This window comes from Aulonocara stuartgranti, assembly GCF_965226115.1.
Source record: "Aulonocara stuartgranti genome assembly, chromosome: 20".
Lineage (NCBI taxonomy): Eukaryota > Metazoa > Chordata > Actinopteri > Cichliformes > Cichlidae > Aulonocara > Aulonocara stuartgranti.
The window spans coordinates 24,537,619-24,552,621 of record NC_138956.1 but is presented as its reverse complement, the minus strand read 5'-3'; the positions used below and the strand labels follow the sequence as shown (position 1 = coordinate 24,552,621).

Below are 15,003 nucleotides of genomic sequence, written 5' to 3'. Positions count from 1 at the left end.
ATATAAACCATGGCCCCCTCCTCTTGTGTATGCAGCTTGATTCCCTCTGGGACACACACCCAGACAATAGGGATCAGTGCTACCTCATTAAACCCAGTATGAGATTTGGGAACAACCCGGGAGCAAGAAGCGAGCTGGTGCACCTTCAGACAGTTCAGTCACTCTTGCATAGGGGTGGGGGGCATTTTTCCCGGGAAAAAAAGAGGAGTCTATTCTAAGCAGTGGGTGGATACAATAGGAGTCTTTTTGCCCTGGTGATCGGGAGTTCTAGCACAATAGCCGAAGGGGGCCAGGAGGCGACGGCTGGCCTTTTGAGCATTAGGAATCACAATATTCACACTCTGACAAACAAGCGCATTATCTACATCTCGCTGTAATGATTTACAGTAGCTGCTGACATTTAAAGGCTGTGACTACTAAAACATTCATAACCAATAATTTCCCAATAGGACACAAACACACACATTCAAAACATGGTCAGCTGTGGTCTCGTCTAGAGCTTGATTGGTCATGGTGGTATGGATCACACACACACACACACACACACACACACACACACACACACACACACACACGAGGAGGTACTTCTTTAACAAAACAAAGAAAGTTAAAAGGGAAAACAACTAACATAGAACCAACACCAGAATAGCCAGATAACTGAAGGTGTACATTTTACAAGAAAACGTGATTTGTGTAAATGTTCGGACAGTTAATCAGCGAGAGCAGAAGGCACAAGCATGTCGAGGCTTGTCTTAGGAATGTCGGAGGCAGAAGCTTACTGTTAACATGACACCAGATACTGCAGCCAGAGAGGCACACATACAGGAGGGGACAGTGAAGCCCATATACACGCGTGATAAACATTCCTGTGTTGCTTTCGTGAAATAAACTAAATAGAATTACTCCATCCTATTTGCCATTTCTGTTAAAACAAATATTGTTTTGTTAAATTGGTTTTAAAAACAAAAATGTTAATAATAAGTCTGGTGTGTCTTTTAGTCCTATGAGTATATTATGTGCCAATTCCCTGAACAATAAGACCATAAAAAGCCCCACATATTCTTTCACTTCCACTTCATCTCTCTTCCCCTTTTGTCAAAGACTATACATCATTTGAATCCACGAGTACACATCTCAGAAATCCTCCTTTGCAGACTTTGTGTGAGCAGTGATTATCTTGAAAAGTGGAAGAAAAAAAAAACTATCAAACTAGACTCCTGTAGTGGGTTGTAACTAAAGGCCTGGTCCTTCCTCTCTTTCTTTTCCACATGACAAGAGAACCGGGTGTTTGGCTGTGAGGAAGGATGGAGGGGGAACAGGGGATACAAAGAGGGGGGGAGTGTGGGAAACTTCATTCCGGCGAGTCCCCCTGCCTCTCAAAAGAGTCCCCTGACCTAACTCTGTGTCATATAAGACACAATTTACATACCAATACATGAGTCCCATAAACAGTGAATGTAAATCATACATAGTGGTGTGGTGCTGGAGCAGAAAGCCCAACAACATAGTCGGTGGAGCTGCTCTGGGCATACGGAGGAATAAAAACACATGGACTGAAACAGGAAGTAAACAGGAAGCTGTGATGTGCTCAAAAACATCTTAACCCTCTCCGGCAAAACAAACTCAAAGAAAAAAAACATGCAAATATGATCTTACACTTCAGCTGCTCTCCTCTGACACATGACACAACTATTTAATATATCCTGCAGCAATTTAGCTCTGCAGTATATACAAAAAAGCCTGTGGTGACACGCCTATATTTGCAGCCGGATGAGTTTTAGAACTGTTACTAATTGATTGGGCACTGCAGGTATATGGAATTACTTCAGCTACTGCACTTCAGCGATCTGTATTGAATTTCTGCATGGGTAAGACGAGGGGTGCTGAGCTGCCCACACACACTCCCTGCAGCAATTATACTCTTCATTGTAAAAACTCGCCTCTCCCTACCCTTCTCTTTCCCCTCTGCACAGCTTGAACTTTGCTGTGGAATGTAATACAGCTTTAAATGAAGGACAGACTGCCTCAGCATCTCTGCAGTGCTTTCTGGAATATAGCTAATATTTACAGGAAGAGCGGGCATCATTGTTTTAAATGAAATTAGCTATCAAAAAAGCACATCAAAGCACAAAAATATTGTTCACACATGCACATGTGCACACCCAAAAATAAACAAGCAAGCAGCTCATGAGTCCTTAGTGTACTACGTGTTGAGGGGTGAATGTGTAATTCATCCCAATCTGAGGAGGGATTATGCGCAGAACCTTTGACCGGCTTCTCTTTGGAATCAGAAAAGATTAACATGCGTGTTGACCCATCTGACAGACACACACACCAAGTCACCGGTCACAAACAATGGTTATCCACATTAGGCACCTTCTGTTATTTATAGTCTGAATCTGTACAAATAGAAGGGATTTCTGGCTATGAATGAACAACACAATAGTGTACTTAAATATGTCATGTTTCAATATTAAAAATAAAGCCAACATATGGTAAACATGGATTACGTTATGACCATAATCTTATCTTCATGCTACCTGGTTATATTGTGTATGACCTTTGTGTGCTGCATGTGCGGCATTAATAAGAATGACACGTGTCTGTGTTACAGCTGTAGCATAGCAGCACAGTATGGAATTCATGCCACGACTTGCTACTGTCACAACCTCCTCTGGAGATATCAAATAAGTAAAGAATTTACCAGGTTACAATGTTATGTCAGATAAAGACTTTTGTGCTTTTGATGGCAGGATGTAGATAAAACATATTTTCTTGACCATCATGCAGGTGCTGGCACGATTCTTACCGTGTGGCAAACATAGCCCGGAGAGAGGAAAAGGTGGCAGCGTCCTCTTTCAAAGCTTTGAGCTCATTCCTCAGTTTCATCATGGTCTCGGTCACCATTGCCTTTTCATTCTCATACTTGCTCTTCAGGTTGGCCAGAGCCACTTCAGCTGTCTGTGAGTTGGCAGAAAGAACAAAAGGGTCAAAGCACCTGGAAGAAGTTGGGGTATGCTTGCTAATTCTTTTATTATGGCGCATGATTTCAGCTGCTAATGTTCATTTTAAAAACCCTAGCTGTGCGGTTTATGAGTTATTTTCACATCTGTGTTCTAATGCACACTGTGTAGCCACATGCATACTTCAAATGGCTACCAAACAACTGCATACACACTCCGCCTCTGGGTTATGGTTCTTTTTGCTTTGTAAAGCTGTTCTCTGAATCTAACCACACAAATACTCGAGGCAGCTGTCACCATACAGCCGCTCTCTCAACCAGTGTTTGTTATAGATCTAGACTGTAAAGAATTTGCTTCAGCAGCTGAACACACCCAAAATAATTCCCCCTACCTCTATTTCTAACTTTTGTGGACAATGACAAATGTTTGTATTGAGAGTACTTTGTTTACAGACGCTCAAACAGATCAACCTACCTGCTTGTTGGCCTTGAGGACAGTGCGCAGGGTGGCAATCTGTTCCCTCTTGGTGCTGAGCAGGGATTTCAGTTTGAGGATCTCCTCCATGCAGGCTTCCTTGTCCTTGTCGGCCACAGTGCCCAGCTCCAGAGAAGCAACCCTCTGGCGTGACAGCTCGGTGGTGCGGTCCACTGCCAGCTGCAGGTGCTTAATCTGGTCTCTGATGATGGCAACCAGATTGTAGATGTTCATGGGCTCGCGTCGGTGGTCAGACACAGGAGAAGGCAGGGAAGAGATCGGGGAAGGTGCTCCATCGCTCAGGTCGGTCTTACTGGGCTCAGGGAAGAGGCCCTTGGTGAGCAGGATGGGAGAGCGGCGGCCGCGGCCTTCCGGGCTGCTACGACCACCCTTACCCTCTTTGTAGAAGTCGAGCATAACGCGGTTGGGGGTTTCGTTGTTGCACATGCAGACATGGTTGTAGAGGGTGGCCAGTTCTTCACTGAAGGTGACCAGCTCATCCTGTGCCACACTCAGACTACCCTGAGACTCGCCTGCCACGTCACTCAACTGAGAACACACCAAAAAAAACCCCAAAAAACCCTGCATTATTTCACTACAAAAAATGAAAAAGCTTTTTTAAAAATAAGGCATATATAAAAACATCAAAAATAAACATGTCTAGAGAAACACCTCACCTTGCGCAGCTCTTTCTCAAGCTTGGCTTTCTCTTCTCTCTCTGCATGGCTGGTCTTCTCCAGAGTTGTCAGGTTCTCTTTAAGTGTTGTCACATCGGTTGCCAGACGAGTGCGCTCCTCTTCGTAACGTGACTGACAGGCCTGGTATTCTGCTTTCAGGGTCTTCAGTTCCTCCTTCAGCTCTCCTGCCTCTGACACCGCAACCTAGAGAAGCAAGATCACATGCGAGTGTAAATGAAACCCAAATGCACGACATTTTTCGGACTTGACCCTATTTCGTTTTCCTGCAGGTTTCAAATTTAATTTGACATTTTGCGCTGCCTACAACGACCACGTGCCATTTACCTTGTACTTGCACTCCAGGATCTCAGGTCCGTTGATGTCAACCTCATAATAGTCTACATCTTCGTGGCTATCGCGTTCTTTCTCATTATCCAAAGCAGACTGGCGCTCCTTGCTGGCTTGGAGCTTGCGGATGGCATTGAGGTTCTCTGTGAGGCGGTTGACCTTCTCCTGATGCTCTGACAGAGCACCGTTCGCCTGCTCTAGCTGTTTCTGGGAGTCCTGCAGAGTGGACATCAGGTTGACCTTCTCACGCTCCATCTGTGTAGAAATGCAGAGACACAATTAGCAAAAGGACCTCGCCCTGTAACACATGCACTTTTGCAGTTTTTGTTAACTTGCTAATCTGATGAAGGACTCATGTCTTTAAATCATGTTATATATCTGGATTGTCTATCATGTATGTATGAGAGGAATATCGCTCGCTAGGTCTGACATCAGAATCAGGATGACCTTGACAGTCTGCTGGACAGCCTGGGTGTGTCATCTTACACAAAGACGCACACAAAGTTGTGCTTTTGCAAGCACTGAGCTATTTCGGAATCTGCTCTGTAAATAATATTAAAGTATCATGCTCATCTGCATGCATAATTTATTATTTCACAATAGCTCGTGAAGATTCATTTCTAGAAGTGACTGCATGCTTTACCAGATCGGCTTGTTGTGCTCAAGAGCACTCCTTTATTTACATCAGTGGTCACATTAAAAACTTTTATGAGACACCAATGCTTGAAATAGTGTTTATGGGCAGTCAGCATAGCAGTGGCCATCCTTATCCTGCAGAATCTGTCGTAAATGCTGAATTGCCAAGGACTAATAAGTTAACTTCCAATGAGTGGACGTTTGGGATTTATCTCTAAAGGAATAAGAATAGTATGAGTTAAGACACAGGAGCAGCAGAGTTTGACTAAATGAGAAGGAATGTTTTTTGTTTCCTCTGCTCTGATTGCTGCCAGGAATCTGTGGAGTGATGTGTCAGAAGGTCTTAGTGGGCTGAATAATATGTTGTTGGGTCATATCAAACATGGGATTTTGTCACAGTCTGACAGTCTGTCTATTACAATAAACAGCACTGTGGTGGCTTCAAGTTCCCACATTAATCCAGCAACCATATTTATGTTTGATGAAGGGAGAAAAAAAAAAAGACTTAGGCATCAAATCTATCCACTATCCACAGGTTGCTAGTATTTTCTGGTAACCATGGTGCCCAATCAGTTGTGGCCTTGGACTCATGGAGTGATGATCAAGCAGATGGCAGGTCCTCCGGTGCCACCACCCGCCGCCTTGGGGTCACACGGAGCAGGATATGTGTGCGCGTCTCCCTGGATTAACTTTGCTGTAAGGAGATTTAGATCCCTGCAGCAGACTGGGGCACGATACAACGCTCCGCTGTAAGATCACCTTCCGTTCAACCAAATATACACTGAGATTTCAGGTCAGCTACACCCAGTTAACACTGAAGGAGTCCATCCCCACAGCCCTCCAATAAATTCTAGTGTAAATGTGACAATTTTTAACTTGTAACTTGTAAAAATGTAAAACCATTTAAAGATGTTTATGAGTGTTTGGGAATTAATTGCATTTTATACAGACATATTCAACTTTTGCTATTTTGCCAACAAACATAAATAGAGTGAACAAAATAGGATTATTTGTAAAAAAAACAAACAAAAACAAAACAACCCAATCAAACTGAATTTCAAAAGTTGAACATTATAACTTCCAGTATTGCTGAACTATCAGATTACTTTGATCTAAGTGATGCTAATAAACTGGCAACTGTGAACAGTCATAGTTCAAAGTCTAAAAAACCACTTACATGAGCCACTAAACAGGAATTGCATGTCTTTCGTTCTAGCGTTTCCTGGTAATAATTCAGTGTGTAACAGCATAAAAATGATTCACACCCAATAAGAGAAATAAGCTGAGAAAGCATTGCTATGAAAACAGACCACCGTATATTGTATCGTGAGCAGAAAACACAAGCTCTCATGCAAAAACACAAACCTGCATCAGCTGCTGTTTGAGCTTCTGGATCTCTGAGATGTTAAGTTCGCTGAGCAGGTCATCAACAAGGCTGGGAACAGGACGGAAAAGCTCTTCTTTCTTAGGCATGGGGATCCGGTTGTCGTCAGTGATGGCATTGGCCAGTTTGATGAAGCCATTCTCATATCCGTGGAGAGCCTCGTCGTTGTTAGGTTCAGTTGCAGCATCGTCGCTGAACTTGAGACCATCCAGAGAAATGCTGAGAGGACTGAAGAAACAATGTGGAAACTGTATGTTATTAAGAGCTTCTCTTGTGAAGTGTATGAGAACCTGGTTTCTGTTCCATTTACCTGTTGTACAGAGTGTCACCAATGTTCATGTAGTGGGAAAGCTCTTTCCGCAGGGACGCCTTCAGCTCACGCTCCGTCTTGATGGTCTCCAGAGCCTCACTCAGTTGACGTTCAGCAATCTCCTTTAGACGGATGGCATCCTCTAGCTGGCTGTTAAGGAACTGAGTGTCCTCCTCTAGGCGACGGATCTCATGCTTCAAACCCTCAAACTCCACCTGGGAGGACAGGAAACCACTATCACGAGTTTCAGAATCACAGAATGCATATTAGCAGCTCCAATTAAAATGAGCCATTAAGCTGTAAAATTGCTCAAGATAATGTTAGGTAAGAACACATCCATCTGATTCTCCTTTTAATTTAGATTTTAAAGGGAATTTGATTTGGGAATCCTTTTCATTCCCTAAACAGCAGTAATATCTGTATAATTCATGCCATGTCTAATGAATATATAACACTATCCAAGGGGTTAAGAAGAGGATCAAGAGCTCAGGCATAAACAGCATCATCAAGTGGAAATATCCATGCTGTAAATATAGCTGCGCTTTATGTAAAAAGAGGATTTTTTTTAGCTTTCATGGCATTTGAATAAACCCAGGAAGTGTTTTGTACCATGATAGACTCTCTGATATAGCTGCTGAGTCTTTCAAATGCTCCCACAGCAAGACATTATGGGAAAACAAGAAGAAGCTGAGGATGATTTTAATATCACACTTAAATCTGAATGTTAAAGCGCAAAGTTTTTGAGCTTGTATGTAAGAGGGCTACTAAAATCCAGCATACAGTTAATGTATGTTGACAAAGTAGGTGGTATGCCTGAAGCCACCAGTGTAATTAAGGCTAATCTTTTAAAGCATCTGCAATATAATGGAAAAATATTTTTAGTTCATTTAAATATGCCAAAGAGTGAGCTTCATGATAGCAGTGAAGGCACATTTAGTTTATTTTTGCTCTCATACCCATCCCTTTTCATTTTGCTAATATAATTCCACCTGTAACACAATTTAAATGATTCAGGCTTGTGACATGAACAGCTGCAGTGTTGCTCTCTTCTCACCTGACTTTGCTTGAGCATGGAGACCTGCTTCTGCAGTGAGATGTTCTCTTCCTCCAGTTCGGTGTAATCCTGCAGCAGACGAGACTCCCTGAACTTGTACTCCTTGATGTCATCGCGCAGCTGATTCCTCTGGAGCTCCACCATCTGGCTGCTCTGTAAAGCCAGAGGAGATAGGCAGAGAGAGAAGAAGAAGAGCTGTCAATGACCACTATTTCAATCTTCTTGGGCCAAGTGTGAGAGATGCCAAGTGACTGGATATTGTTGCTTTAGTTTAACCTTTTGTGTCACGTGGGCTCTTTAACACTTTAAGAGCGCCCATCTGGTCAAACTAAGTGTGTGTGTGTGTGTGTGTGTGTGTGTGTGTGTGTGTGTGTGTGTGTGTGTGTGTGTGTGTGTGTGTGCGCGCGCGCGCGTCTCTTTGTCTTCGAGAGGGAGGTGCCAGGTGTCTATCTGGGCAGCGGGCCACAAGTGTGCTTGCCTGCCAGTTCTGATGGCACCAAAGAGACTGAAGCCTACTTATCTCTCCTGGTGACAGCCTTTCAGTGGATAGAAAGCTCTGTAGTGGTCTAATTTTCTAAAGAGGAGTCTCATTAGGGTTGATTCCCTGTACGGAACTACAGAAGGACCATTTCCAGAACAAGAAATGGCAATGGTTATCTACATTTCATTGCAAAATTGTCTGATATACTGATATATGCTAAGTTGTGTCCCAGTAAAGCAAAATGCTGGTACAAAAGAAAAAAGAATAAACATGCAAAGAGTCATTATGTCAATAGTGTGATTGCTTAGCAATTATTGCATGATAGCATGATGTTTTCCAAATGCAGTTTGAGCCCTCTTTCTGTGTAGAAAAGGCACCATTAATTATATAAAGGGTTAGAGAGGTAAACAGCATGTCCTTCCCCCACGCCAACAAACTAAAAGCCATAAGGATCCGGTCAGCCCTGCTGAGCCACCCATGTCCTTACTAGCTTGTCTAATGCTTTTTTATTATTGCTGCTGATTCATTCCAAAGCACAAGTAACCTGGACTTAGGTGAGAAACATCACAGTTCTCAGGTGAAGTAAGTGGACACTCGCTAACAGCTGTTGGGCGCTGTGCCTTTTCAACTAAGTGAGCATGTATGCAAGTACTGGGTGGCAAAGGTTCAATCCACACACACCTGAACAGGAGAAGAATCTGCGTATATTTACATTTGTTTCTCAGAAAGACAAGAATAGCAGCCTCTACGTTTTGGATTTGCATGTGTGTTTGCGTGCTGGTATATATGTAATGCGTGTCCTTCCCTTGGCAGCGATAACCTAACAACAGAGGGACAATTAGCCTCCCAATCCCTAGCCAGGTGGCCCCTTCCTCTCATGCAGTTGTCATGTGTCCAAATCACAATCCTTGCTCTCAGATCCTTTCAGGATAAAAGGAGTCACTCCTGGGAGGTTTTCTATTTGCAGAATTTCTCATATCGGCATCATGTCAAAACTGAATTCACATCAGTGAGATTTGTAATGGAAGCAGAGTGAGGTAATAACACCTTTTAGTCCAATATGCACAGAAACCTTCAGAGAGAAATGACCTACAGGAGTCACACATCACTCATAACTGAGTACAATATCTTTATTACATAATGAAACTGTTTTAAAAGTAAACAATAATTCATCCTTCTAAAAAAAAAAAAAAAAAAAAAAACCTATCTCAATATTATGTCTCAGGAGACTATTTCTTGTGACTCTTTTTGGAAATAGAATTTACTTGCTTACTAAAAAAAAAAATAACAAAGAAGTTACTAAATCCCCAATGATGACGAGTACACACACCCTGTCCTCTGTCTCTGTAATAATTAATCACTTTTTGCAGACCTGGGCTAAAGCTGACGTTCGAAGGTGCATTAAAATTCAACAGGGTTTTGGGCATGTCTAATGAGTGTGGGTGTTTGCTGTGCAAAAGCCCTGATGTCGGTGCATTGCTAAATAATGCATGAGCTCTGTCCTACCACTAAGCTTCTGCAGAGTGGTTCTGACTTCTGAACGAGAGCTAAATTAAAGCAAAAATAAAAAGAGCTTTGGAGAAATTCAAAATAATATTAGATTAAAAGATTCGAGTGTTTCATTAAGGCTCAGACGAGCTGTGTCAGCTGGCTTTCAGGTCACTTTCTTGTCAGGGTTATGTGCCTCAGCTGGAGGGTCAGTGCTGTTTGGTCCAAATGAATACAAGCTGCCGCTGAACCTGATTAAGATCCCACTCCATTCTGATTTAAATGCATGGCAGGGTCTTAACCTTTCACCTTGCGTCTACATCCTCTGCTACACTGAGCCCCCCAAAGACTGAGAACAGGGCAACAGCCTGGCTGTGTGACAGAAAATGTAAGTAAAGGCTGTGGTGGCCACATGTGTTCCTGCTACAAAGAACAAATAACATTTAACTGGGAGAGAGAAATGAGGCTCCCCGGGGGATGTTTTTGATAATTCACAATAATGTGGGTGTGTGTGGCTGTGAGGTGCGACATTGTGAAGGCAATTTGTGGTGCCGCCAAAGGAGAGCGGTGACAAGGCGCCGCGATCACAGGCTTAAGTGTGGTTTGTAACTGTTGTCACTACAGGTGACGTCTGGACAGCTGCCTTAAACAACAGCCGCGTACGCCCCCCCAAACACACACACACACACAGAGACAAATGTGCCACTTTATGCAAAGTGGGTGGCAGCAAAAACACCAGGTTGTTCAGCCACGCTGCATCATTATAGCAAAGGCACGATATATTAGATATTTAAAACAGAGATGGGGTAGTGTGTGCATGTGCACAGACTACACACAGCAGAGTTGTGAACATTCAAGGTCATACAGTCAGGAGCGAGAGAGAGAGACACAGAGACGTAGAGCATCTTCCAGCTAGACAGTCTAAACTCTCTCCATTTCAAATCTCGAGCTTTCTTGTCACCAGTAAACTGCTTTTGACAGCATAGAAAGGCTGAGCCCACTTAAATCTCCCAGAGCTCGGAGCAATTTCCAAATGTGTTTTAGCCACTCTAACCTCTATTTATATGAGAAATGGTTCCATCAGCCAGTAAGCCACAGACGCAAAGTTTCCAGATTAACACAAGTGTAGATTAGGAATGTTTTAATGCTTTGTTAAAGGCCCTGCTGTGTTCTTAATAACACCAGAGAATCCAGCTTGCATTTCTGAAAAACAAAATCCATTTTTACTAGTCTCTTACCCGGGGTTTGCTTCCCTGAAAGCGTTGCCTAGACTCCCAGATGTCACAGAGCTGTATTATTTATATTACAGCACAAGCAGGCCTACTATGAATATATTTTTATCCTCTTTCTGCTCCTTCTCTTAACACACTCACTCCACTGACCTCAATTTCACTCTATATCCTCACTTTGCACATATTCATTTTTTCCCCCACAAACATACACAAAGTGCAGAGAAGCTCCCAGATGACCTGAAGCAAAGTGCACATCAGCTTAATAATATTTTATTTTTTTTACCCCCTTTCTCAGCTTCTTTTTCTGACACCACTGATCTGCATTTTGCACTAAAACTGCTGCTTTCATTTTCCAACCCTCACCTCTGCTCTTGCATCCCAGAATGCTGTAAGAGGCAGTGTGATAAACTTTAGCCCTATCATATCTTTCTATCAGATAAAACCAAGACCGGACAAGTTCAGTGATTATAAAAAGAAAATAATAAAAACTTTAAATGCCCTGCAGTCTCTAAAGTAACTCAAGGTCACGTCAGCTCATGTTTAGTCTAACTAAACTTGCAGCCAAAGCCATCTCTTAAGAAGAGACGAAGAATAAATCACAGATGAACTCAACCCCCCCAGTATAACTTCAAACACAGCAAAGGAAAAATAAAGCCTAAGGGCATCCTACTGCTGTCGACACCAAGAATGTGGGTGAAAGTAAAACTGCTTTTATCCTCCTTCCTGCTGCAACCAATTGTCATTCTCTTCATCTTACCCAGACTCCACTAGGGAGCAAAAACACAGCCAAGGTCACACTTTTCACTCAGACTGTGAAAAGCTAAAATGTGAATGGAACCTGGTGAATGAGTGGCTGGTGGTACTTAGCACAATGCGACACTGTGGAAAAGCCCACAGGGTGTACAGTGAATTAGTGTTTTTGAGGTCATTTGGATGAGAGTGCAGAAGAGTGAACAAATGTGTTTACACCCATTAGTTTAAGTGAACGTGTAGGCCAATGGGTTTGTTGTTGATTTATTAACATCCATTAATCTACCATGAAAACCCTGATTGGTGCTTGGAATTAAACCTTAAATGAAGAATGCATGTTCAAAGCTTTATGCCATAACTTGACAAAAAGATTCAGGCAAATTTATCTGCCATTTTTTGTCATAATCTTACTTGCCAACAAAATGTGAAGGTACCCAGATGCATCAGATGCTCCCTCAGAAAGCCTGAGTCTAGAAGAGAAGCAGCTAGCTAAAGTGATAATGTTGTTTCTCTAATTAACCCACATAATATCTGGAGGGTTTGACTAGGATGTAGATCACTTGTGACAGCAGTAGTAACCATGGCTTGTGTAAAAAGATCAAGGTCAATCTGGCTTGTATCTGTCTTTGGTGTCTTCACAGCTCTTCTACTACTGATTATTTTCTGAGAACTCATTTTTTAAACCTTTTCCTAGCATATAGCCTCCCTGTCTTGTCAGTACAGCAGGACAAGAGTCGATCTGTCTTGGCATTAATGTAAGAAGAAAAAATAGGGCAGTCAACACCAACACCGCAGAGCCCTCTTTGAGTCCTATTCCATTAACCTCATGTCAGATGATAATGGCGAACAAAGAGCATCCCCTCTTGGATCGCTATACCACTCAACTCTGATCTTACAATAATCAACGTAAAACTGCAGCACAGCTGTAACATCCTGCATCAAAGGCTCCGTTCTACTATTGCACCACTGAAAAGCATGCGTTTTATTTTCTATTTGTTTTAGCAGAGATCTTCAACCGACTGTTCAATCTCATCTCATCAGTGCAGACACCTCCCTTTTCTTAATTCCCCACTACTCGGTCAGGTGTTTAATCCAGATAGTTAAACAGCACTTAAATTAAGGGGTGGGAGGTAGGCCGATGCTTGATGTCATTTACTGTGTCAATGAAGTGGAAAAACCAGTCATGTTTAACGTTTGAATGGCTTCCACATTATGGTAACAGATAAAACAGCACAACACCCAACTTATGAGTGAGAGAGAGATGGTTCAAGCATGTGAAATATCAAAGGACAACAATAGACCTGAAGTGAAAGCACAAGCAAGTGTGTCAACACAACATCCTGACTCATGCAAAAGAAACTGTGTACTATAAGCAATCACTGAAAGCACAATTATGCTGTGCTGGAAACACTCTACAAGACAAAAGAGCGAATAGAGTGAATTACACTGGTAACATTTTCACCCTTTTTTCTTCATCTTTGCTTGATAATTTCCTGAAAGGCATGCAACGGAGGTTCCCATTCTGTGAGGCATCGTCGGAGGCACATTCCTCTCATGACACGAGATTGAATTTAATGAAGTCATGCCTATTAGAGTGCGCCTCCCCACAATGGTACTGGCTCTTTGTGTGGATATAATCCTGTAGACTGCAGTGTAGCACTGAAATGTGTCTTATCAGTGCTTTGGGCTAACATTTGAGTCTTTGGCACGGAAGAGTGCCTGGTAGGCTTAAATGTGTGGCATGTAAACGGGCTGAAAACCAGCAACTAAAATGGCTATAAATGAACTGTTCTACAGAGAGGCAAAATCCATTTATAATGAGTGATGCTTCCACATTCATGTACTGTGATGCTTTTCTTATAGTTGAAATTGTGATTCTCATGCATTTTGTAATTCTTTAAGTGATCTTAATTCCACTCCAAATAAAACAGCTCTTCAGAGGAACCTTGTAGAATTGCAGGACTAAAAAAATAAAAGAAAATACATAAACTTCACTTTAAAACAAACACAAAGGCCTACAACCCAACTGTCAGCTGCATTCCATGAAAAAAAGAAAGAAAAATTGAGTCATTCAGTCACACTCCTTTCTCAATTTGATTAGCCATGCAGTCTGGGAAAAGCAGGACAGTCCTCAATTTTCCTTGGATTTAGTCCCATTAAGCGTCTCTCGTTCTCTAACGGATTTTAGGCCCCCTTGTCTTTCTCTCATACCATTCTTATCATCTCCAAGGGCTCTCCTCCTCCTCTCCCAACCTAAGCTTTGGGGCTAATTTGAAATCCAAGAGACAAAGGCCTCTTTCAGTCATGTCAGTCCACTCACAATGCCAGCCTCAGTGCCCAGGCTGCCTCTATTTGCCTGCCAGACACACTCCTAGCACCCACCAACGTACAGTTGGAAGGGCATCATTATCTCCCATACATGGTGTGATTTACACTCTAGACCCTTTTATCCAACCAATTAGAACTGTCCGGGGCCCATTGCTATGCAACAGAGTGTTTATAAAGGGAATGGCACCTGCAGAAAGGCCAAGGAGACCACCAGTGCAACACCAGTTACAGCTGTACATGCGACATGCAGCAAAGGCTGTATTTGCTTTTCTCTCAAAGATTCAACTAAAGATTTAAGAGGCATGTTATCAGTAATTATGTTTAAGCTGGAAACTGATGAATGAATGGAAGCTGGTGCAAGGTTTTATAAAGGGGAACTCCTCCTCTGTTACAAAAACATTTCTAGTGGGGCACATCTGTCTTCAATAACGTTCGAATTATACCAGTGTAGATGCAGAGCTGAGCAGCAGCTGACCTAATTATAGTGGAATTTAGAGCTTTCTGGAACTTAAGTCGTTGTGCGGGACATGCCATTTTTAAGTCTTTCACTAATCTGAGGAAGAAACACTGCTGACATCTGTGTCAAGCAGATGTCTACCAAAGTCTTGGGACTCAGGAGGGGAGTCCTTCACCCTCCCAATTACCAACTTGACCTGCAAAACAGCAGACTCAGCTAAATCTGCTGTGCACAAACACAACAAGATTAGGTGCCATTAGCTATCAGAACAGACAGAAACAAAACCAGACACCCTTAATATCACACTGCAGAATATAGGCCTATTGTTGAGTGTTGAACAGCGCTGGAGTGGAGATATATGTATGGAACGGGTATAGCAACACTAATCTTTCATACATCTATCGATCCACCTCCTGAATCC

At 42.5% G+C, this 15,003-nt stretch overlaps 1 protein-coding gene across 5 annotated transcripts in view; it reads right to left on the bottom strand.

The window, feature by feature from the left end:
* The window catches only part of LOC309697957 (protein bicaudal D homolog 2-like), a 40,651-nt gene that overhangs the window by 7,707 nt on the left and 17,941 nt on the right, over positions 1-15,003 (bottom strand). For all 5 annotated transcript variants that reach the window (XR_014273966.1, XM_082520206.1, XM_082520207.1 and 2 more), the window contains exons 3-9: positions 7,847-7,999; positions 6,793-7,007; positions 6,464-6,710; positions 4,460-4,717; positions 4,115-4,318; positions 3,438-3,986; positions 2,810-2,961 (exon numbers count right to left, since the gene is read on the bottom strand). Coding sequence is in view for 4 of the 5 variants with exons in the window: in XM_082520206.1 (XP_082376332.1) it covers positions 2,810-2,961; positions 3,438-3,986; positions 4,115-4,318; positions 4,460-4,717; positions 6,464-6,710; positions 6,793-7,007; positions 7,847-7,999 (1,778 nt within the window). In the remaining variant the exon portion in view is untranslated. The remainder of the gene's footprint in view (positions 1-2,809; positions 2,962-3,437; positions 3,987-4,114; positions 4,319-4,459; positions 4,718-6,463; positions 6,711-6,792; positions 7,008-7,846; positions 8,000-15,003) is intronic.